Source organism: Cebus imitator, unplaced genomic scaffold, assembly GCF_001604975.1.
Source record: "Cebus imitator isolate Cc_AM_T3 unplaced genomic scaffold, Cebus_imitator-1.0 Scaffold331, whole genome shotgun sequence".
Classification (NCBI taxonomy): Eukaryota; Metazoa; Chordata; class Mammalia; order Primates; family Cebidae; genus Cebus; species Cebus imitator.
This window is the reverse complement of record NW_016107646.1, coordinates 1,974,786-1,996,094: the sequence shown is the minus strand read 5'-3', so window position 1 is coordinate 1,996,094 and position 21,309 is coordinate 1,974,786. Positions and strand designations below refer to the sequence as shown.

The following is a 21,309-nucleotide window of genomic DNA, read 5'->3' as shown; positions in this document are numbered from 1 at the left end:
AAAGTGATGCGGGCAGAAGAAAACTCAGCAGAAACTCTGGCCACAACTGTCCACCAACCACTCCTGAGTCCATGTTCAGCTTTTCCCCATCTCCAGTTCTGGGGGAAAACCACCCATGCTTCTGTCTTAGGTGAACCCCTCCAAAGTGCACCAAATCACTCTGCTGTCACCTACTCAAGGACATCCCACCAGCAACTCACCCCTGTCTTCCATCATCCTTTTCTTCATTACTAGCAGATTGTAAACATGCTGTCATTTCTCAGCTCAAAAAAATCCCTCTTCTGACTCTACTCTCCTTTAGCTACCACTCATTTTTCCGATCCTTTCTACATGGACGCTCTACAGTGTGTTCTATACACATTGTCTCCAGCTCCTCTCCTTCCCTGCTGTCTAAGGCTTGCTCCAAGCAGCCTTTTGTGCTCCTACCCCCAGCCTAACAAAACAACTCTTGTCAAGGTCACCAGTGACTTCCATTTGGTTACATCAAATGATGGACTTTTAGGTTTTTGCTTATTCGACCTACTAACAGCATGTGATATTGCTGACAACTCCCTCCTCCTGGAAATTCTTTATTTCCTGTCTTCTCTCAGCTCTTCTGCCTCTCTGAACACTCATCCTCATTTACCTATGCAGATCCCTCCTCCTCCCCTGACCTCTTAGAGTGCCTAAGGCTCAGTCCTTGGTCCTCTTCTCATCCCCATCTTCACTGACTTCCTTGGGGATCTCATTCAGTCTCACGACCTGAAATACCATCTATCTGTTGATGACTTTCAAAGCATATACTTGGCCTGGACCTCCCCTGAACTCAAATCTTGTGTATCTAACTGCCTAGCCACACAGTCACTTAGATGTCTATTATAACCAATCTCTTGATCTTACCTCCTGAGCCTGCAGATAGTCTCTCTCATCTTAGTTACTGGCAACTGTATCCTACCAGTTGCGCAGACTAAAAATGTGGGTGTCATCCCTGATACCTGTGTTTTTAGCATTATCCAATGTATTAGGAAAATCCCACTGACTTTTCCTTAGAAGTATATCCAGAATCTGACCGTTTCTGACACTTCCACTGATGCCACTGTAGTCTCAGCCCTCATATCTCTAATGTGGGCGACTGTAATAATCATGTCCTAACTAGTCTCCCTGCTTTCTTGTGCCCTTGCTTCTCTACAGTCTACTTTAACAAGCAGTCAATGATCTTCTAGAAATTTAAGTCACAGGGTGTCATTTCTATGTTCAAAATGCTCCAATGACTTCCTCATTTTCCTTAGAATTAAAGCTTAGCCCTTCAGTGGCCCATGAGGTCTCTCTCCTTCTAGCTTTTACCCCCTGGACCTCATGCACTGCTGCTTCCACTTCCACCCGCTCCGCTGGGCCCACAACAGCCTCTTCCCTGCTCCTCCACAATGCCAGGCACGTTGCTGTGGACTTTGAAATGGCTGTGCCCTCTGCCTGGGAAGCTCCTCTCAGACAGTCACATTACCAAACCCCTACTGCCTTCCAGTCTCTGCCCAAATATCAACTTCGCAGTGTGGCTTAGCTACACCAATTTGTTTAAAACTACACTCTCCTGGTCCCTCCGCCCTGCAGTCCCAGTCCCTCTTACTGAGCTCTGTTTTCATCCCTGTAGAATGCTAGCCTTCTATTGCACCATAACATTTCCTTTCTTATAATGTTTACTTTCTGCACCCCTCAACACCCCACCCAATTCCATGCCTAGCAGGAGAAAGTCATCTTCCCCAGGGCAGGAGTGGGCTGTTTTATTAATGGGTGTATCCCTGTCCTGTGCTAGGCATCCAGTAAGCCATTGAAAAACATTGTTGAATGAATGAAGGAAGTTCCAAGAAATACTTGTACCTTTCTCATGATAGGTTGCTTCTATTGTCATTAACATTTATGCCCTAGATAAAATGTTTCTAAAATTGTTGAATAAACTGAAATTTTGTGCTATACTAGTTAAAAGTCAGTCTCCAATTTTGTTATGCTATTAATTTTTATGAACATTTTTGGGCAAATAAAACATTCTATCCAACATTGTTTGAAATATTATAAATCCAAATTAGCAGAGTCCAAATTAATGAATTCTTAACCATATATGAGAAACAATGAACTTTTTTTTTTTTCTTTTTTTTTTGAGACGGGGTCTTGCTCTGCCACCCAGGCTGGAGTGCCGTGGCACGATCTCGGCTCACTGCAACCTCTGCCTCCCAGGTTCAAGCGATTCTCCTGCCTCAGCCTCTTGAATAGCTAGAATTACAGGTGCCCACCACCACGCCTGGCTAATTTTAATACTTTTAGTAGAGACAGGGTTTCGCCATGTTGGCTAGGCTGATCTCAAACTGCTGACCTGAGGTGGTCTGCCCATCTCGGCCTCCCAAAGTGCTGGAATTACAGGCATGAGCCACCATACCTGGCCACAATGAACTTTTTAGAAGAAAGATTTAAACAAATGTATGAAAGTTGGTGGTATTTACATTTTAATATTAAGGTATTTTTTCTGATTATAAAATAAATGCTATTATAAAAAATCAAAATAAATAATAATTATATATTAAATAACTCATTAACCCCACATCCATTACCAATTTTGATTGCTTCTTTTCAGTCTTATTTATAGGAATGTTTTCTGTGTGTGTATGCATACATATGTACTTATGTGTGTATGTATGTATAGACAGCACATAACGGATCATATTTATATATTCAATATTATATTCGGCTTGCTTTATTTTACATTATATAATACGCATTTTCTAGTCCATTAAAATTCTTTGAGGTCTACTTTTTGTGGTTGTGACATTTATAGTACAATAACATATCATCTATTTCCTTATGGATGGGCATTTTTACTTTGAATATTTTGCCATTGTAACTGTGTGCCATCTCTCACTGTGTACACCTCTCTGTGTATATCTTTGCCCACTTCTTTAATTATTTCCTTAACTCTTAAATGCTTAACACACTTAAATGTGGAATTTCTAAGCCAAAGGGATTTTAATTAAAGTTCCTAACACATATTACCAAAGTGCTTTCCAGAAAATAGTACCAATATGTACTTTCACCAGGACTCCATATAAAACAGCATTGTTAATTTTATAAATTAGCATTTCTTTATTTATATTTCTTCTTCTTAGAATTTTCTGTTCATGCCTATTGCCCCTATTTTTGTTTCTGTAAGGCTATCTTTATATTATTCCTATTGAATTATGTGAATTCTTTTAAATTAGGGATATTAATTCTTTCTCTGTTTCATGTCTTTAAAACCTGATGGCAATATTCAGGTCAAAGTGGGGGCAAATATGGCCCTAGAAGGCATATTTATATTTGATGTAGCTCTAATTGCTAAGCTTTATTATTAATTACTAAATTGTCATGCAGGTGCAGCAGTATTAATGTGCATTTCATGCTAATAATAGTGGTATAATTCCAAGATGTATAGTGTGTAAATCAGTTTGTTAAACTTACCACAGAGTAGAAATGGTATCCAAGAAAGATGGTATATTGCTGCCCACTGAAGGTATGATTTAATGCTAATAACCGTATTTTTATGGATTACACGATGGTTAACCAAAAGCTTTAATACACATGTAGAGATGACAAAGAATGGTAAATAGGAAGTTTACAACTTTGTAACAGGAAAGCTTACTATGTTTTTACAGGGAAAATAACTAAACCTACCTGTTGGTATTAGTTACAATAGGTCCTGCTTTTCCTTCTGGGGCCACAGTGATGAAGACTGTGCCACACTGATATACAATGTCCACATACACATAGCCAAAGCCAGTCAGGAACACAACCTGCAGAAAGAGTATTCAAAATCTAATTAAAAAGAAATAAGAAACACTACTAAGTGGCTTGACTTCAAATGTCTCCAGGTCTGATACAATACCACAAACAATTCCTGGTTATATTTCTTTATATCCATGTGGACAGGCTATTTAGTTGACTTGAAAAAAAAAGAAACAAAAAATCAAATCCAGATTTTTCAATATTCAGCTGTAAGGTTCATAGAAAAAAATGATGGATGATGGGGCATGAGTGTCTTCATTCTCTGCTTCTTTGGAATTGGCAAGTAACTGTGTGGGCTGGAGTCCAGACATGGGGCCCGCTTTATGTGTGCATATGAATCGTTGTGGAAAAAAACCTAAAACTCGGGACTTGAAGTGCAATGTGCAAACAACTTTCACGCTCTTGGGTGTTGACTCACTATGATGGGGGTGTGTCCTTCTGGGCTGGGGACACAAAACATACCTCAAAACTCACCTAAAAACATACCACAATCCCTCCAAGGTCTTTCACATAACTTGTAACAAGAAAGTTAGATAAGTTATTTTGCTCAGGGTAAAAAATTAATTTTTCTACCATGGGAAGGTAGACTAAGACCTAAAAAATGTTCTACCTCAGGATCCAGGTGCCAGGAAGCAGAACAAATACGCTTTCAGCATTAAACAGCGAGCTGCTTAAATGGGCAAATATTTGAAAACAGCACAGGGCTATTTTAAAAAAAACTCCAAGAACACCATGTTCATAGCCAGGATTATCTGAGGGTAGGGGCAAAAACTCCTTATGCTTTGGGAAGGTTGCTTCTAACAATTTGCAGTATCAATTCAGTCCAAGTCTGGGCCCTTTGTTATTGTTAGGACAGCAAATAAAAGCAGACAGACTGAAAATTCCTGGATGAAGAAACAAAGGTAGGCTCTTGTTTGACCAATAATGAATGTGTTCTAATTTTGATCACACGAAGAAGCACCAGACAGAGTATCCACAGAACCACAGGAGAAAGTCACAGACTCACATTTGGAAGCAACTTCAAGGTCATGGGGCTTCTTTGTCATGCACTTCAGAAATTCAGAATTTCTGACCATCTTCGGCATCTAGGTTACCTGGATGTCATCTCTGCCTCCTCCCTCTTCTCCTTTCTGCAGCCCAGCCCCTCCAGCTCTGCCTGGTTCCTCCACTGCTATCTTCTTTTTCTTTCTATAGCCTCTGCTTTAGCCAATGCCCTTGTCTGCGACTCAACGCTCACAAGTCTAGAATGTACTTTTCCCCATACAAGTCCTTTCAAAAGCCTATATGTCCTTGTGCATACAGCTTACAGGATAGCTTACTCCATAAAGCTATTCTTTAATTTTTCTATTCCCTTCTGGATTGACACCTATTTCCACATTCTAAAAAAAACTTTAACCATATTTCTATTTGACCACAAATTTTATTGTCTGTACTAGTTACTTGTTTATGTGCCTGACCTAATTACTAGATTGTAAACTTCTTGACAGCAGAAATAGAGTCCATTTGTTGTATCTGTTTTCTCTATGAACATGTTTTCCAAATGGATTGTTTTGCAAAAATATGTTTCAAAAGTCTCTGTATTCTGAATTTGCCCTATTTATTCCATGGTAAAAATTAAAACTTACAATAAAATTTGAAAATAAAACCTAACTAATGGCTTAAAAATGGCTCAGCTCATGAATCTACAACAAAAGACATACTCTTTAAGAAATATTCCCATTTATAAATGCCATCCCTTTGTATGATATATAAGGTAAATCAATTGCTTTTATTAGGTTGAAAGATACGAAATTATCCATTCAGTAGAAACCTTTTTAAGGCCCATGCTCCCGTCTCACATTCCTCTTTCTAAGCCACCTTCCATAACTTCAGGGCCCCTTAGAGGAGAGAGGGTGGGGGTGTGAATTGAGAAATATTTACTGCTCTGCTCATTCTCCAAGTGATATTCAGGCATTATGAAATGAGGATACTTATACTTTCTAAGATAATAAACCTAAGGTAAGCTGATGGTTTCTGTTAGATGACCCAAGGGCCTTCTGAAGGCAAATTAACCTGTGAACTCTTGCTGTACATCTTCTGGCCAAAAGTCTAGACTCTGGAGGAAAATTTTTGCTTGGTATCTCTTTCACTCACTGCTAAGAGTGAAAGAAACACAGACTTTAGTTCTTGGAGCCTTTAGTTCTTCTCACTTTTAGAGAAACAACTCACACCTGAGCTGTTAGTTGAGTCTACAGGTTCATGTTAGGTACCTGATAGAGGAATTAGGCATCTATATCCAGGTTCCCCACAAGCCCAAAGTAAATCCTTATCTTGGTCTAATAGTTTGAATAATCAATTACCTGACAAACACTTTAATTATCTACAAATAATTAGTCACTGAATCAGGCACAGAGAAGATACAATCCTACCCTTGCATTGCTCACTGCCCAGTTGGTGAAAAAGACAAGTACACAAACAATGAGGCGATAACTAACATTTCCAGAGCAGAAGTGTATAAAATGCTTTTCCCTCTCAGTGTATTCACCATCATGGACTCTGCGTAAGCTCCATGAGGGCACACTGGTTTTGTGTCTGTTTTCTTTATTACTTACAACCAGTGCCGGGTACTCAAAAAAGACAAGGCAGATGATCTGAACAGACATCTTCTCAATGTGGCTTCTGCTGTACTGACTTCTAATGTCCACCCATGTCTAGCTCTTCTCTCCTTCTGGGAACAGAGTAGGATTATACTTCCTGTAACCCCTGCAGTTAGATATGGTCTTATGACTAGTTTTGGCCAATGGGCTAAAGGCAGAATTGACATGTATTATTTCTAGAGAATAAATAAAGGTTTTATGTTCCACAGCTCAGTGGTGGGGCAAATCTGGTCCACTTCCTGCTACTGTGAATAAGGCTTTACTGGAACATGGCTCATTTACTTACATTTATCTCTGTCTAATGAGAAGTTGGGAAAATGTATGGACTGCAAAGCCTAAAATATTTACAATTCAGATCTTAAAAAAATATTTGTTGACTCCTGCTCTAGATAGCTGTAGAAGACTGTTGCATTATCAATGAATTGTACATCCCAGTATCCATGTCCTTGTGTAGTACCTTCCCATACTGACGTTGGGCTTGGCTGTGTGACTTTCTTCAGCTAACATGACATTAGCAAAAAAGCAGCTTGCTACAGCTTGCTCATTGGGGCTTTCCCACTTGCCACCCTGTGAGGAAGCCTGCACTAGCCTCTGTAAGGAGGACAGACAACATGGTGAGGGAGATGCCCAGACTTCCCAGCTGAACCCATCCCTCAGCCAGCTCTCCAGCTGAATGCAGATGCCTGAGTGATCTCAGACTTATCATTCAGAAAAGTCACCTGGACAATTCCTCAGAATCATGAGAAGTTGTTAATCATTCTTCTTTTAAACCAGTAGGTTTTGGGGTGGTTAGTTACAAGGGGGAAGATATGAGATAATGGACTTTCCATCAACCTGGGTCCCTGAGTGACCATGTGGCACAGAACATTTGAGGATACACACTAGGCATGTAGCATGAACAAGAAGTAAGTTCTAGGCTTATGTATGACAGGCAGCATAACTGAGTTTATACTATTAATATAGATATTGGTGACAGAAGTAGTGTTCTAACAAAATACTGATGTATGAGACCCTGGCTTAATGGTCAGACAGTAGTAATTGATATTTAAAGCTATAAAAATGGGCATATATGTTTTGAAGTGGTAAGACATTTAGTAAAACTGTTGCTTGAGATGACTGGGAGGTATATCATAAAATGATAAATCTGTAGCTCTAGAAGATGAAGTCTGAAAACCAAACATCAGTAATGTTGCATCAGCTGCTGTCGCCTGTGTCTGGAACACTACTGTGTTTTGCTTTATGAAGAGATGAGCTCAGGAAAGAATTGGCCAGGTTGCAAATAAAAATCAAAGATAACAGATTCCGGAAATTCAGAACCTTGAAAGTTAGAATTTTTTTTCCTTTAGACGCAGTCTCACTCTGTTGCGCAGGCTGGGTGCAGTGGCACAGTCTCGGCTCACTGCACTCTGCCTCCCAGGTTTAAGCAATTCTCTGCCTCAGCCTCCCGAGTAGCTGGGATTACAGGTGCACGCCACCACACCTGGCTAATTTTTTGTATTTTTAGTAGAGATAGGGTTTCACCATCTTGGCCAGGCTGGTCTTGAACTCCTGACCTCCTGATCCACTTGCCTCAGCCTCCCAAAGTCCTGAGACTACAGGCGTGAGCCACCAAGCCCAGCCCAAAGTTAGAAATATTTTTAAACCTGCTATGGTCTGAATGTTTGTGTTCCCCCAAAATTCATATGCTGAAATTCTAGTACCCAAAGGTGATGATATTAGAAGGCAGGGCCTTTGGGATGTAATTAGTATTCTAAAAGAAACCCGAGGAAGCCCCTCATTCCTTTCATCTTGTGAGGTTACAGTGAAAAGACCGTCATCCACGAACTAGGAAGTGAGTCCTCACCAGATACCGAATCTGACAGTTCCTTGATGTTGGAATTCGTAGACTGCAGAACTGTGACAGTAAGTTTCTGTTATTTATAAACTACCAGTTTGAGGTATTTTGTTACGGCAGCATGAACAGACTAAGATAAAACCTGAAACAGCAAGGTCTAAAATTAGAAAACCTCTAAACACAAAGGCAGATTAACACTCAGCCTTAGGACTGACTATAGTCAACATACTTACTATTAAAACTTCTTTTTTTTTTTCCTCCTGTAGAAAATTTTAATTGAATCAAAATTTTTTTCAGTTCTGTGTGTGTGTGTGTGTGTGTGTGTGTGTGTGTGTGTGTGTGTGTGTTTTATTTTTTATTTCATTTTAGGTTTTGGGGTACATGTGAAGAACATGCAAGACTGTTGCATTAAAAAACTTCTTAACTGTTGACTTGGAAAAAAATGTAGATCAAGGGTATAACTTTCCTATAGAAGCTCTCTTAAATCCAGAGAGGAAGGAAGCAGGTTAGCAAAGAAATGTGTCTTAAGGTCTATGGATGTGGTTTTTGGCACAGGGAATTTTCTGGAATCGAATAGGTAAGAGTAGAGAAATTACCACTGCCCTATACACTTGTGAAACTGGACTAAAAGAGACTGTGATTATTTGAGATGCAATACAAGTTTCAAGTGGCCAGGGAAGGTCTCCCAGAGGGTGGAGCCAGGAACCTGAAGGACAATGGTAAGAGCAGAAACAGAGCTCAGTGAAAGCTGATTTCTTGCTTCCAGGGTACAGACCCCACAATATGTGCCCAGAAAACACTGAGAATTGCCATAGGCAAGAGACTGCTGTATGTCTCTCATTCTTCCCCCTTCCACAGTGGAAGGGTTATTACTGCTATCCAGTCCTATAAAATGGCAGGGAAAGGGGGAGCAGGTAAGTCCATAGGTCTCCAGATCAAATGGCATCACATCCAGACTGAACATTGCTCAGAAGTGCTGGACTTCAAGTGTGATGGAGTGACTGCTTCCAACCTTGGGGGAAAACTTGTTTTGTGTATGGGGGAAGAATGGTAAATGATTGATTGCCAGGGGGATTTTTTTTTTTTTTTTGAGCAGTTTGTCTTCACAGCATAACTTGGCCAGTCCTGATCAATGCCACCCTTTGGTTCTTTTTCACTTTCTTCATTTCACTAGTAGGGTGAGGTGGGGTGGTGTGGAAGGTGCTTGGTGACATATACTAAGAGACTCATTGTTTTGCCACTTGAATCTGTGTTAGAGCACGTCAATAAGACATTATAATATTTATTTTTTGAGACGGGGAGAGCAGTGGCACCATCATGGCTCACTGCAACCTCCACCTCCCTGGGCTCAGCTGATCCTCCCACCTCAGCCTCCCGAGTAGTTGGGATTACAGGCGTTTGCCACCATGCCCGGCTGATTTTTGTATTTTTCGTAGAGACAGAATTTTGCTATGTTGTCCATGCTGGTCTCAAACTCATGGGCTCAAGCAGTTTGTCTTGGTCTCCCAAAGTGCTGGGATTGCAGGCATGAGCCTCTATGCTCAGCCCATTGTATATACTAGGTCTAAGAAAACTATTTGAGGCCTGGATACTGCTTTCCACTTAGTACAATATCTTCTACCACAATTACAACAAGAAGCATTTTAATATAACTTATACTTTTTTATGTACTGTTAGATTTAATTGAATAATTATATGTAAAAAATACTTTTAAAAATTATAACAATTTTACTAAGTAAATTAATTACAAGATGACATAGAAAATAATGGGAAGTTTTTTTTTGGTGTTTTTTAAAAAATGGAGACAGGTTTTGCTCTGTCAACCAGGCTGGAATATTATGGTGTGATCGTAGCTCACTGCAGCCTCCAGCTCCTGGGCTCAAGTGATCCTCCCACCTTAGCATCCCAAGTAGTTGGGACTACAGGTGTGCACCACCATGCTTGGTGATTAAAAAAAAAAAATTTCTGTAGAAATAGGGGTTCTTGCTATGTTGCCTAGGCTGGTCTCAGACTCCTGGCCTCAAGCAATCCTCTTGCCTTGGCATCCCAAAGTGCTGGGATTATAGGCATGAGCCACCGCACCTGGCCTCCCTGCTTTTGAACATTTAAGGTGAAGAGAGTATCACCCTCATCTTCTACTGCAAGTTGATATGTCTAAACTGATCTGAAAATATGCTACTTAGGCATTTGTTTGTGCAGCTGACTTTAGGCTAAAAGTCATTTTCCACAAAAAATTTCATCCTCATTTTGGGAAGAAATAAATTTAAAATGTACTACTGATCTCTCTATATAAGCAGTTTGTAAAAGAGTATCTTAAGTAGGAAGCCATGCTATGGAAGAATTATAGACTTAGACTTTGAAAGGCAGGAAGAGGAGATTGAGGCCTGGCCTGCAGAGGGGGATCAGGAGTGAGACCAGGCCTGCTTGGCCTCAGGTAGAGGTCTGTTTTAAGCGACTCGGTGGACTAGGTACCCTTCTATCCACTGGAGTCTGTATTTTAAGAACCATTTGGGGGTATTTATGGAGAGAGACTTGATAGTGGAGAGGCTGACAATGGCAAGACCTATTAAGGGGCTATTGCTAAAATCTGGGAGAGAGATGATAAACCAAAGGCCTGAAGCAGATCCTGGTCACAGAGGGAAGGGGCAGATTCGTGAGACAACCCTGGTTATAGTGGGAAGCAGGATTTGTGAGATGACCCCCGTCACAGAGGTAGGGGGCAGATTCCAGAGACGTTTCTGAGGCGTTTCTGATGGAAGCTGGTGACCTACTGGATGTGTAGAGGAACAGAAAGAAAGGAAGACAATGGGATGCAGTAGGCAGAAGGCAGGCTGGGAAACCAGACAGTCCCAGGTTTGAATCCCAGGATCATTTATCCTGAGCAAGCTCACATCTCTGAGCTTTGGGTAGCATCTACTTTTAAAGGATGTGACAGGAACTAATGACTGTATCTTTAGAGAGCTTGAGATAAAACAGGCATTCAGTATTATTTAAATCCTTATTATTTATAGTTTTTGTACTGGGAAAACAGTGATGACATTAACTGATACAGAGACTCTAGAAGAAGCTGGCTTGCAGTAAGAAAAATGATCATCTTGGTTTCAGATGTGTTGAATTTGAGGTGCTTGTAGGATTTTCAGGCTGAGATGTCTAGTGGGTACGCAGAAACACAGATTTGTACACTGGGAGTAATGTCGGGGCCAGAGATCAATGTCTGGGAGTGACTTGGTGACAGGCAGTAGCTAAAGCTATGAGATGAATTAGATATTTGAGAGAAGAAAGGAAGATGCATTTCTAAGTTGATCAAGGTAGAAAGGATTGGACAGAGATGAAAAGAAAACTGGATATTCCGGATGTAATTTTTTCCTACTGTATACTTTTGAAACTCCTGAGTATCTCTGGAAAGAGTTGTGACTCAGCCAGAACAAACTGTAACCACATAGGAGACTCTAGACCAGGGCACCTGGCAGACATTCAGAAGTCAGCGCCAACTTGCTGGTATCTGTTCAGCTGTGCCCTGGAGTACTGGGAAGGTGAGTGAAGTGAGCAGGAAGTCAAAATACCTCACATTTTATAAATCAGACATTCACTTGGATTGACAACTTTTCTTTTCTTTATAAAAATTCCTGAATGGAGGGTAGAGATAACTCTGCAAATTACTACCTGCTGCTTTAAGCTTTAGTGTTCAAGGTTACATCTGTGTGATCTGCACCAAATGGAATGATTACACATTTTAGTCCTGGTTCATCAAGGCACTTAACGGCACTTATCTTGTAGATACTATCTTATACAATGTAGTTTACAAGTGATTGGAGATGCATTTTCTTATGTAGGAAACATGGGCTAGATGACAGTAGATTCTGGCTGACTGACCCCATGCATTAGGGAAGTGTCTAGTGATTCACTGCAGTATGTAGACCATGAACTTGTCCTCTTAAATATATTAATGACTTGGATGAACATGTAGAATGCATGCTCACCACATCTATGGATGATATAAAGCTACCAGGGATACTTAATATGTTAGATGACAGCATCACAATTTTTTAAAAAGTGATTTCAACGAGCTGGACTAGGCCAATATCAACAAGACTTAATTTACTTGGGATAAATGTAAAGTCCTGTCTTCGGGTTCAAAAAGTCAGCTGTATAGCAAGTCATATGATAAAGACCTGGGGAATGTGGTTGACCACAAGTTCAATAATAATAAACAGTCTGAACTGATTAATAAAAAGCCAACTTGATCTTCTACTTTATTAATGGAAGCATAGGGAGGTAATAGCTGGTTAGACTACATTTGGAATACTGTGTGTAATTCCGGCTGCCAGATTTTTAAAAGGGAACATAACACGCTAGAGTGTTCAGACAAGGGTAACTGTGGTGATGGGTCTGGAAATCGCATTTTCTGACGGAATGATTCAAGGAACCAGAAATGTTTGGCCTGGATAAGGGAACACTTAGCAAAGATGTTGGAGCTGCCTTCAAATAATTGTAGCGTTGCTGTATTTGAGGGGAAATAAACAATCCGTGATGTCCCAGAGGGCAAAACAAAGATGAATGAACGGATGCTACACAGTAATCGCTTTCAGATTGATACAAGAAGAAAATTTCTCATAGCCACCACTACATAAGTAATGACTATTACACTGGGAGCCTTCTGGGGTAAGGCGTCACAGAAGGGATTCTTGTATTAGGTAAACAAGGACAGTAGAAGATCTCTTCTAACCTGTGCTTTGATGAACTTTCAGGTAGCAGTATTTGCAGCCAGGGCGAGACTTCAGAGGACAGGCAGTGGCCTGGGCCTGGTGTAGGAAAAACTGGACTGGACCACACGGGCACAGATCCAGGCTCCGGCTTGCTCCTGCTTAGTTGTAAGTCACCTAGCTGATTACTCTTTAAGCCTCAAATCTTTCATCAGTAAATAAACATAAAAACTATTGCCCTGACTGTCTTAGAATTTTTGTATGATCAAAGGCTTTATCTTCCCTTTACTGCATTCATTGGTTACTCAAGTCCTTGACGGCAGGAATTATGCCTTACTTAGGGCAAAGGGTTTGGCACCTGATAGGGCCTCAGTAAAAGTTTGAACAAATGAATGGAAGAATGGAGACTGTCCCTGTGAAAACGCTGGGTAAATGGCACAGCGCTGTAGAAACATGAAGGACTTTCATTCTCTCCTCCCCACAAAACAATCAATTTGGAAAGAATCAGCAGTGACACTAACCCAACTACCAAGGTCTGCTAAGAGTCAAGATCATGAGAATTTACTGGATCTTTTTAGAAGGGAATTTACCTGCCAAAGAATCATTTTAATTCACTTTCTTGGGTTCAAACTATTCATTCTTTGCAGTTCAATGGCTCAGTGAGTACTTTTCACAAAAAATTCAATGACTTCCCGTGACTCTTAAGATAAAAACCAAAATCCTTGGTAGGACCTACAGAGCCTTGGCAGGTTTGGTCTCTCATTGCCTCACCAGCCCCCTCTCTTACCCTCTGTCATCTGGCACTGTAGCCAGCCACACTGGCGTTTAGTTCCCTGAAAGGACCACGTTCCCTCTGAACACTGAAGCTCCAGACACACTGCTCTACCTAGAAGATTCCCCACTCTCTTGTCTAGGGAGTGCCTGTTCACCTTGAAGACACAGAGGCAAGGTGTCTCACTCAGAGACAGCCTCCCTGGCCTCTCAAACTAGTCTGCTATATACCCACATAGCACAACTGTACCTTTCCTGCATAGCTCTTCTCAGTGCTTATAATACAACTACCCATGGGATCACATGCTTGTTATCTACCTCTTCCATATGTATACTTGAGGGCAAGGGCTCTGATCCATTTTTGTCCAGTGTATTTTACATAGTCCCAGTACTAAGTTATAATGTCTGGTACATATTAGAAACTCAATGTTTGTTGACTGAATGAACGAAGCAGGCGTCTCAATGTTGCTGGTGGTTAGGTGGTAACTACTAGGTTTTCTTTGTTCCTTGTTTTGAATTTTTCAAAATGATGTTGTCTAATTCTGACAAAAACAGTTTCTGAGTATGATAAATTAAAATCCTATACACTATGACAGGAGACTGAACGATTTTCCTGTAGGATCAAAATTATGACTTGAAATTATCGGTGTAAACTTACTTTCATGCCTTTATTTACTGAGCATCTAAAGACTGTTTTTGCCCTAAAGTCAGACTAACACCCACTATCAAATCATGGGTATGAGCACCGGGTGCCACCTTTAGGTCGCTGGCTGAATAACCATGAGGTGTCTTCTGACCCGGTGTGAGCCAGGGATCCAACTCCAGAAAACCCACAGTAACTTGGCAATCAGTATTCTGCAGTCTATGTGTTAGTAGGTCTTCTTGATAACTGTTGGTCCAAAGAATATTCTGAGATTATACAACTCAGAATACTTCCTCATGCAATATTTCAAAATTCTACAACATGAGACTATCTTATCTACACAACAGAAGCAGAGGGCCTGAATGAAAAAAAGTTAAAGGAGCTTTCTTCCTTGCAGCATAATGGGCATTTTATGGTGTTTCGATTTTGCTTGCTTAGGTCAGCTTTGAAATTCACGGACCAAGGGCTGAAGAAGTTCCTGGAAGACAAACTCCCTCCTCCAGAAGGACTGCTCCTTCCTTTCATCAGAGGTCGCAGCTCTCTGCTCCCCAGTGATTTATATGCCCTGGGATATTACTGAGGAGATACTGGTGAGGGTCTGAAACAAATCTTCCTCCAGAGTAGGAAGTAAACCATGGTCTGCAGGACATATGGCACACAGCTCCTAAAAGATTAATGGGAACATGAGACTGCTGGGTCCTCAGACCACGGATGATAAGGGTGTTGGAAAGAGCACCTCCTCTTAGCTTTGAAGTATCCCTGACTACAAAGTTTTGAGGAAATTCAGAGTGAATGGGAATCCCCAAAATAAGGTTTGACAGGAAGAATGCATATTGTAAAGAATTCCCTAGTCAAATATAAGCAAGATTTCAAAAATCTTCAAACCCATGCAGGGGAGTTCAGGGATCCTTGAGAAGCTTGCAATATTTATTGTGTAAATTAATGAGGCTGGGAAAATCTCCTGAGGCTGCACAGATCCCAGGGGTTTTAACGGTTCAGCCCCTGAGCACGGCTGATAGAAAGCACACTCCTGGGTAGTTTGTGGCCACTACAAATGCAGGTCTCCAGGGTGAGTGTGGCCCTCCAGGTTGCTCAGCCATCCCTTCCCCAGTCTCCAGGCAGATCCTTCACCAGTTTCCACAGCTACTGCTCATCCCAGGCCCCTCCCTTTTTCCTTCTCCCCCTTAGCAGATCATTCATTCTACACTTCACAAGTATACTCCACATTAAAGGGGCTTTAATGAAATCTTGAGAGATGAGAAAGCATGTGCCAGGAGGACTGGCAAAAACAGGCAGCAAGGAGTTCCAGGTAAGGAAACAGCATGCATTGTGCTCAGAGCACCAGTTTTGCAGTTCTGCAAGTCTGGATGACATTCCAGGCCTTTTGCTTCAACTACATGCGAATTAGACCAAGGTACTTCTGGAGGTCTTAGTTTCTACTTCTCCCTCTGTGGAGATGATGGTCCCTAACTTGTATGGCTGTTGTCAAGTTTACATGAGAATGAATGTAAAGTGCTTAGCACAATGCTTTGCATGGAGTGATTATTCAATGATAACCATTATTATTACTGTAAATGCATTTATAACTTTAATATGTGGCTTGTAACCATTACAATAGCCTACTTCACAAGCTTGTTGTAAAGACCAAATGAACTAATAAATGTGAAACAACTTTTTTAAAAAGTATGACATAATATTATTCACTCATAAAACGAATGGAGTTCTGATCCATGCTAAAACATAAATGAACCTTGAGGACATTATGCTAGGTGAAATAAGCCAGACACAAAAGGATGAATATTTTATGATTCTACTTATCTAAGATACTTAGAGCAGGCAAATTCATAGAGACAGAGACAAAGAAGAGAGGATACCAGGGGTTGAGGGAGGGGAGAATGGGGAATTACTGCTTAGTGGGTAGAGAGTTTCTGTTTGAAATGATAAAGAAGTTTCAGAAATAGTAGTGATGGCTATACAACACTGTAAGTATATTTAATGCCACTAAATTATATACTAACATGGTACATTTTAAGTTCAGAAGAAAGGAAATGCTAAGTTCTTATGCCATTTTCAACAAAATTAGTACCATCAACACCCAGAGTAAGACAGGAACAAATCAGGACATTTTATCTGTTCAGGTTTTTAAAACGGTGCTTATATTTGTGGTGTTTTATGTATTATTAGGATAAATATATGTATTTTAAAATTACTAATTATAAGATACATAATATAAATATATAATTTATATATAAATACATAACACATAAAATACATTAATAAAATACATAATTTTAAAATACATTACTAATTTTAAAATATATATAATTATTCAAATAATACACAAAAGAGAATTGGTATTACGATCGTACTAACATCTGGACAGCTGAACTATGTTCTAACTAAACAAGCCTGACAATTTGATTTCCATTTGACCTTGGATGAGGTCCAGGATGGGCCTGCTTTTACTAAGTGCTCCTCTCAAGTCAATGGCTGTATAGTCTACTTTGCAGATACACACTTGAGTTTGAGAATTTATAACTTAATGAGGATATAAAAATGAATACACAAGCTCCCTCACAAAGAGAAAAGATGTTCGACATTTAGAAAATTATGTTTAAAAATAGGCAACGAACAAAACCTCGGAAAAGGGCATTTTTTTTTGAGTCACTTTTCATGCTCACTGACCTGTGTTCCCTGACTGTTGATGTCAACGGCATCACTCCACTCAGTTGTTACTTCATCTAGCAGTTCAACTCTCAAAAGGAGGCTTGGAAGTAAGTCTTTGGTCTTACAGTCTGGATAACTGGAAATCTGATGATATAGCTCATGATGAATGGAACATTCAGAGGGAATTTTTTTGCAATAAACCTCAAACTTTGGAATATCTGAAATTAAAAAAAAAAGGCATATACAGAATTATCCCTTAAAGACAAAGACTTAGGTACAGTAAACATAATGTGGCATTCTTCAAGGATCTAGAACTAGAACTACCATTTGACCCAACAACCCCATTACTGGGTATATACCCAAAGGATTACAAATCATTCTATTATAAAGACACTTGCACGCGTATGTTTATTGCAGCACTGTTCACAATAGCACAGACTTGGAAACAACCCAAATGCCCATCAATGATAGACTGGATAAAGAAGATGTGGCACATATACACCATGGAATACTACATAGCCATAAAAAAGGATGAGCTCATGTCCTTTGCAGGGACATGGATGGAGCTGGAAACCATCATTCTCAGCAAACTGGCACAAGAACAGAAAACCAAACACTGCATGTTCTCACTCATAAGTGGGCGTTGAACAATGAAAACACATGGGCACAGGGAGGGGAACATCACACACCAGGGCCTGTTGGGGGGTGGGGGGGGTAGGAGAGGGAGAAAAGGGAGGTGGGGATGCTAGGGAGGGACAGCAGTGCAGTGGGGGGCTAGGGGAGGGATAGCATTAGGAGAAATACCTAATGTAGAGGACGGGTGATGGATGCAGCAAACCACCATGTGTATACCTATGTAACAAACTGCACGTTCTGCACATGTACCCCAGAACTTAAAGTATTAAAAAAAAAGAAAAAGAGCAGACAGAAGAAGTGTTAGTTTAAATCTATGCTGTGCAGTAGAGTAGCCGCTGGCCACAGGCAGCTATTTAAATTAAAATTAATTGAGATTAGAAAAAAAAGGAAACTTCTCAAAAAGAGATAATTAATAATTATATTTAAACATTTTTTTCACAGGATCACAAACAACTAAATCAAAAAACCCCAGAAAAAAATACACATTTTGTATTATCTAAATTCAATAGTATAAAACATACCTTTAATATTTTCCTTTATAAGCATCGTTACTGGACATCTATTGTGGATAATGACTCGAGGACTAGGGTCTTCTGAGAGGGTTAAATAAGTCACTCCAAGGTGTTCTTGGTATGTCAGCACTATAGCCCTAGAGCAGAATCAAGTCAAATGATGGAAATGGTTTAGGAAAAAAATGAATGCTTTCTCTCTTGGAACATATTTGTTTAGATTAGCATCATTCAGAACTCTAAAACATCTTCTTTATAACTCAGGGGAGATATTTTCCACAAAAAGGAGACTGTCTTCTCATTAATTGCCATACACTAATTATATTACAAGTCTAGTAATTTTTTTCTAATAGTTATATATATTTGTAACATTCGTAAAATGTGAAAAAATAAAGGAAAACAAAATAACTCTATCACTCAGAGAGAACTATAGCTAACCCTGTGCTAATATTTCCTGCTGTTCTTTTTTCCCCATGCACATGTGTCTTAAACTCTTCAGCCTGGCAGGATACTTTCTCTTCCTTAAAAGCGCTTGGTAGGCTGGGCATGCTGGCCCACACCTGTAATCCCAGCACGCTGTAAGCCCACCACTTTGGGAGGCAAGGCAGGAGGACTGCTTAGGCCCAGGAGCTCAAGACCAGCCTCAGCAACAGGGCAAAAACCCCATCTCTACAGCAAAATACAAAAATTAGCCAGGTGTGGTGGCACACGCCTGTGGTCCCAGCTACTTGGGAGGCTGAGGTGGGAGGATGACGGGCTGGAGCCTGGGAGGTGAGCCATGATTGTGCCATTGCACTCGAGCCTGGGTGACAGAGCAAGACTCTGTAAAAAAAAAAAAAAAAAAAAAAAGAGCTGACCTGCTTTTAAAAAAAGGACTACTAGAGAATTTGGGTGCTTGTTCTTTTTTTAATTCGAAAGATAGGCAGGCTGATAATGTTTGCTGTCAATTTCTACAAGCCCATCACACTTAAAAAAATGTTCATTTTGATAACTAGGAGTAAAGCTGTATTATTTGGAGTTAGAAAACCAGCTGTGTGAGTATAGGTCGCCTTCTGTGATGAAGAGAAATTTTCCTATTTAGATTACAGACTACCAAAAAGAGTATTTCACATTAAAGCAGGAAAAAAAAATTACTCTGAAGCCTAAATTACATGGACTGATTGTCAAAATTAATCAAAGAAATCAGATAATTTGCCAAATGTGGCCCTTTGCTGACTAAAAGGGGTCAATACTGCTCTAAAAATCTTCCATGTGCCATCCATCCTATTTGCCAGTGTGAGTACTTCCCAAAGATTGTATTTGTGTGAAATGTCAGAGTGAATGGTCCATTAGCATTTGGTAAAAGCACAGTAATAACACCATCTAACGTGTGCTGTTGGTTGGACTGATGGAAGGAAATAGATGAGGGACAGCATGAAATAAATTCATTTTCAGAGTACAGCTCTTGGATAAACAGCGAAGTTCCTTTCCCAGCCTACTTTTAAAAGAGCAAGGCAAGCCAACCTCAGATAATTTCTTTTTGATAGCCAAGAAAGCTGGGGCCAGGACTCAAGCATGGTACTTTTTGTCCAATATCTAGCTTAGTATTTTAGATAAGATTAAATTATACTGTAATTCTCAGCATTTTAAACTTTATTTCCAAATTAAGCTTTGTTTGAAATTTTCTTTCAGTTTTAAAAATGTTTTATTTATAGACATGAGTTCACGTAACTTTCAAAAACACCTCCTTAAACTCACTATATTTAACATCTCCAAACAGAATATAAGGATAACCACTCCTCTACAGTGTTAGGGATGAGAAATATTTGTAAATTCAAGGATTTTGTGAATACTGTGAAAGACGGAGGGACGTGTGTAGAGAACGGAGCCTTACCATTATGAATAACGTAAGTTAGGCTCGTCTCTTAAAATATTACTATTAAAAATATCTGTTGTCTTTTAAAATGTTTCATCAAAAGAACATGGCTAAAACCTGAAATAAAGTCTATAAATTCATAATCATGAAAATAAGGTATCTCTCATAAGGTCACAATATGTTTCTTTTGTAGCTGTTATATATACTATAAATAAGTTATTCTTGACAGCTGCAGAAGGGACATATTACATGCAAAACAACCACATGATAGAAGTCCAGTATGAACAAACCATTATATGTCTCTGGCTTGATTCTGTGGTTATCATTTGCATAATTGGTAATCGGTAATTGGAGCAACTTGCGTGCAGGAACCACCACAGAACAGAGTCTTCTGTGACTTGTGTTTATCTAAGTTCTCTCTCTTAACGACTTTTTGAGAAAAATAGCATTTTGGAGTAAAAGTAAAACATGGGAAAAGAAAAGGTTTTCCAACTTGACTTGTTCATATTTTAACCTTGGTAATTTTTTCATTATGATATGATCTGTTTTCATACGATGCTATTTATATGATCATACATAGAATCTTTTTATACACTGCCATTCTGTGGTACAAGTACCATCATTTCCCCCCAGCATAAGCTCCATAAGAGAAAAATCTCTTAAGCAGGATACTGGGATAAGCCATATGTGATCATACCACTTGAACCAGTGTACACAATGTCTAGAAGTAATTAAAAATAAAGTAAAGCCTAGTATTACATATGGGAAGCACTGCGACCATTTTATCTCTCTTGGCATCTAGATGAACAGAGAGACTGACGAGCAAATAAGAAAGACATTTATATAAACATAAAATACCTGGTACAGAATCCATTTTCCCTGCAATTCCCAAAGGGTACTGCCACACTCTGTCTGGGAAACTCTGGTCTAACTATAGCTGGCAGGCTCCAGCACTGTGAGCTGTCAGCACCTGGGGCAGGAGAAAAGCCCAGCAGGATTTGTTTCTCAAGCAGGGATGCATCCAGCACTGATTGACTGATGTCAGGCATCAAGTCCCAGCAAGGAAGGGAGCTGGATTTCATAGCAGGCTGCTCTCCACCTGGGCAAACGCTAAAAGTAGCACTGTCTGGAACGTGAAAATGCTAAAAGAAGAAAACACAATGCAGAGAGTACATTAACTACAGTGATACAGCAAAGTTAAACATTTTATAGCAAATCTTTTTTTGTTTTTTTTTGTTTTTTTTCTTTTTTTGGTTTTTTTTTTTTTTT

General features: G+C 39.8%; 1 protein-coding gene across 1 annotated transcript in view; it reads right to left on the bottom strand.

Moving 5' to 3' along the window:
* Nucleotides 1-21,309, bottom strand: part of VPS13B (vacuolar protein sorting 13 homolog B) — an 829,147-nt gene that overhangs the window by 23,222 nt on the left and 784,616 nt on the right. The window contains exons 49-52 of the mRNA XM_037730112.1: nt 20,899-21,182; nt 18,198-18,325; nt 17,059-17,258; nt 3,676-3,794 (exon numbers count right to left, since the gene is read on the bottom strand). Of these exons, the coding sequence (XP_037586040.1) occupies nt 3,676-3,794; nt 17,059-17,258; nt 18,198-18,325; nt 20,899-21,182 (731 nt within the window). The remainder of the gene's footprint in view (nt 1-3,675; nt 3,795-17,058; nt 17,259-18,197; nt 18,326-20,898; nt 21,183-21,309) is intronic.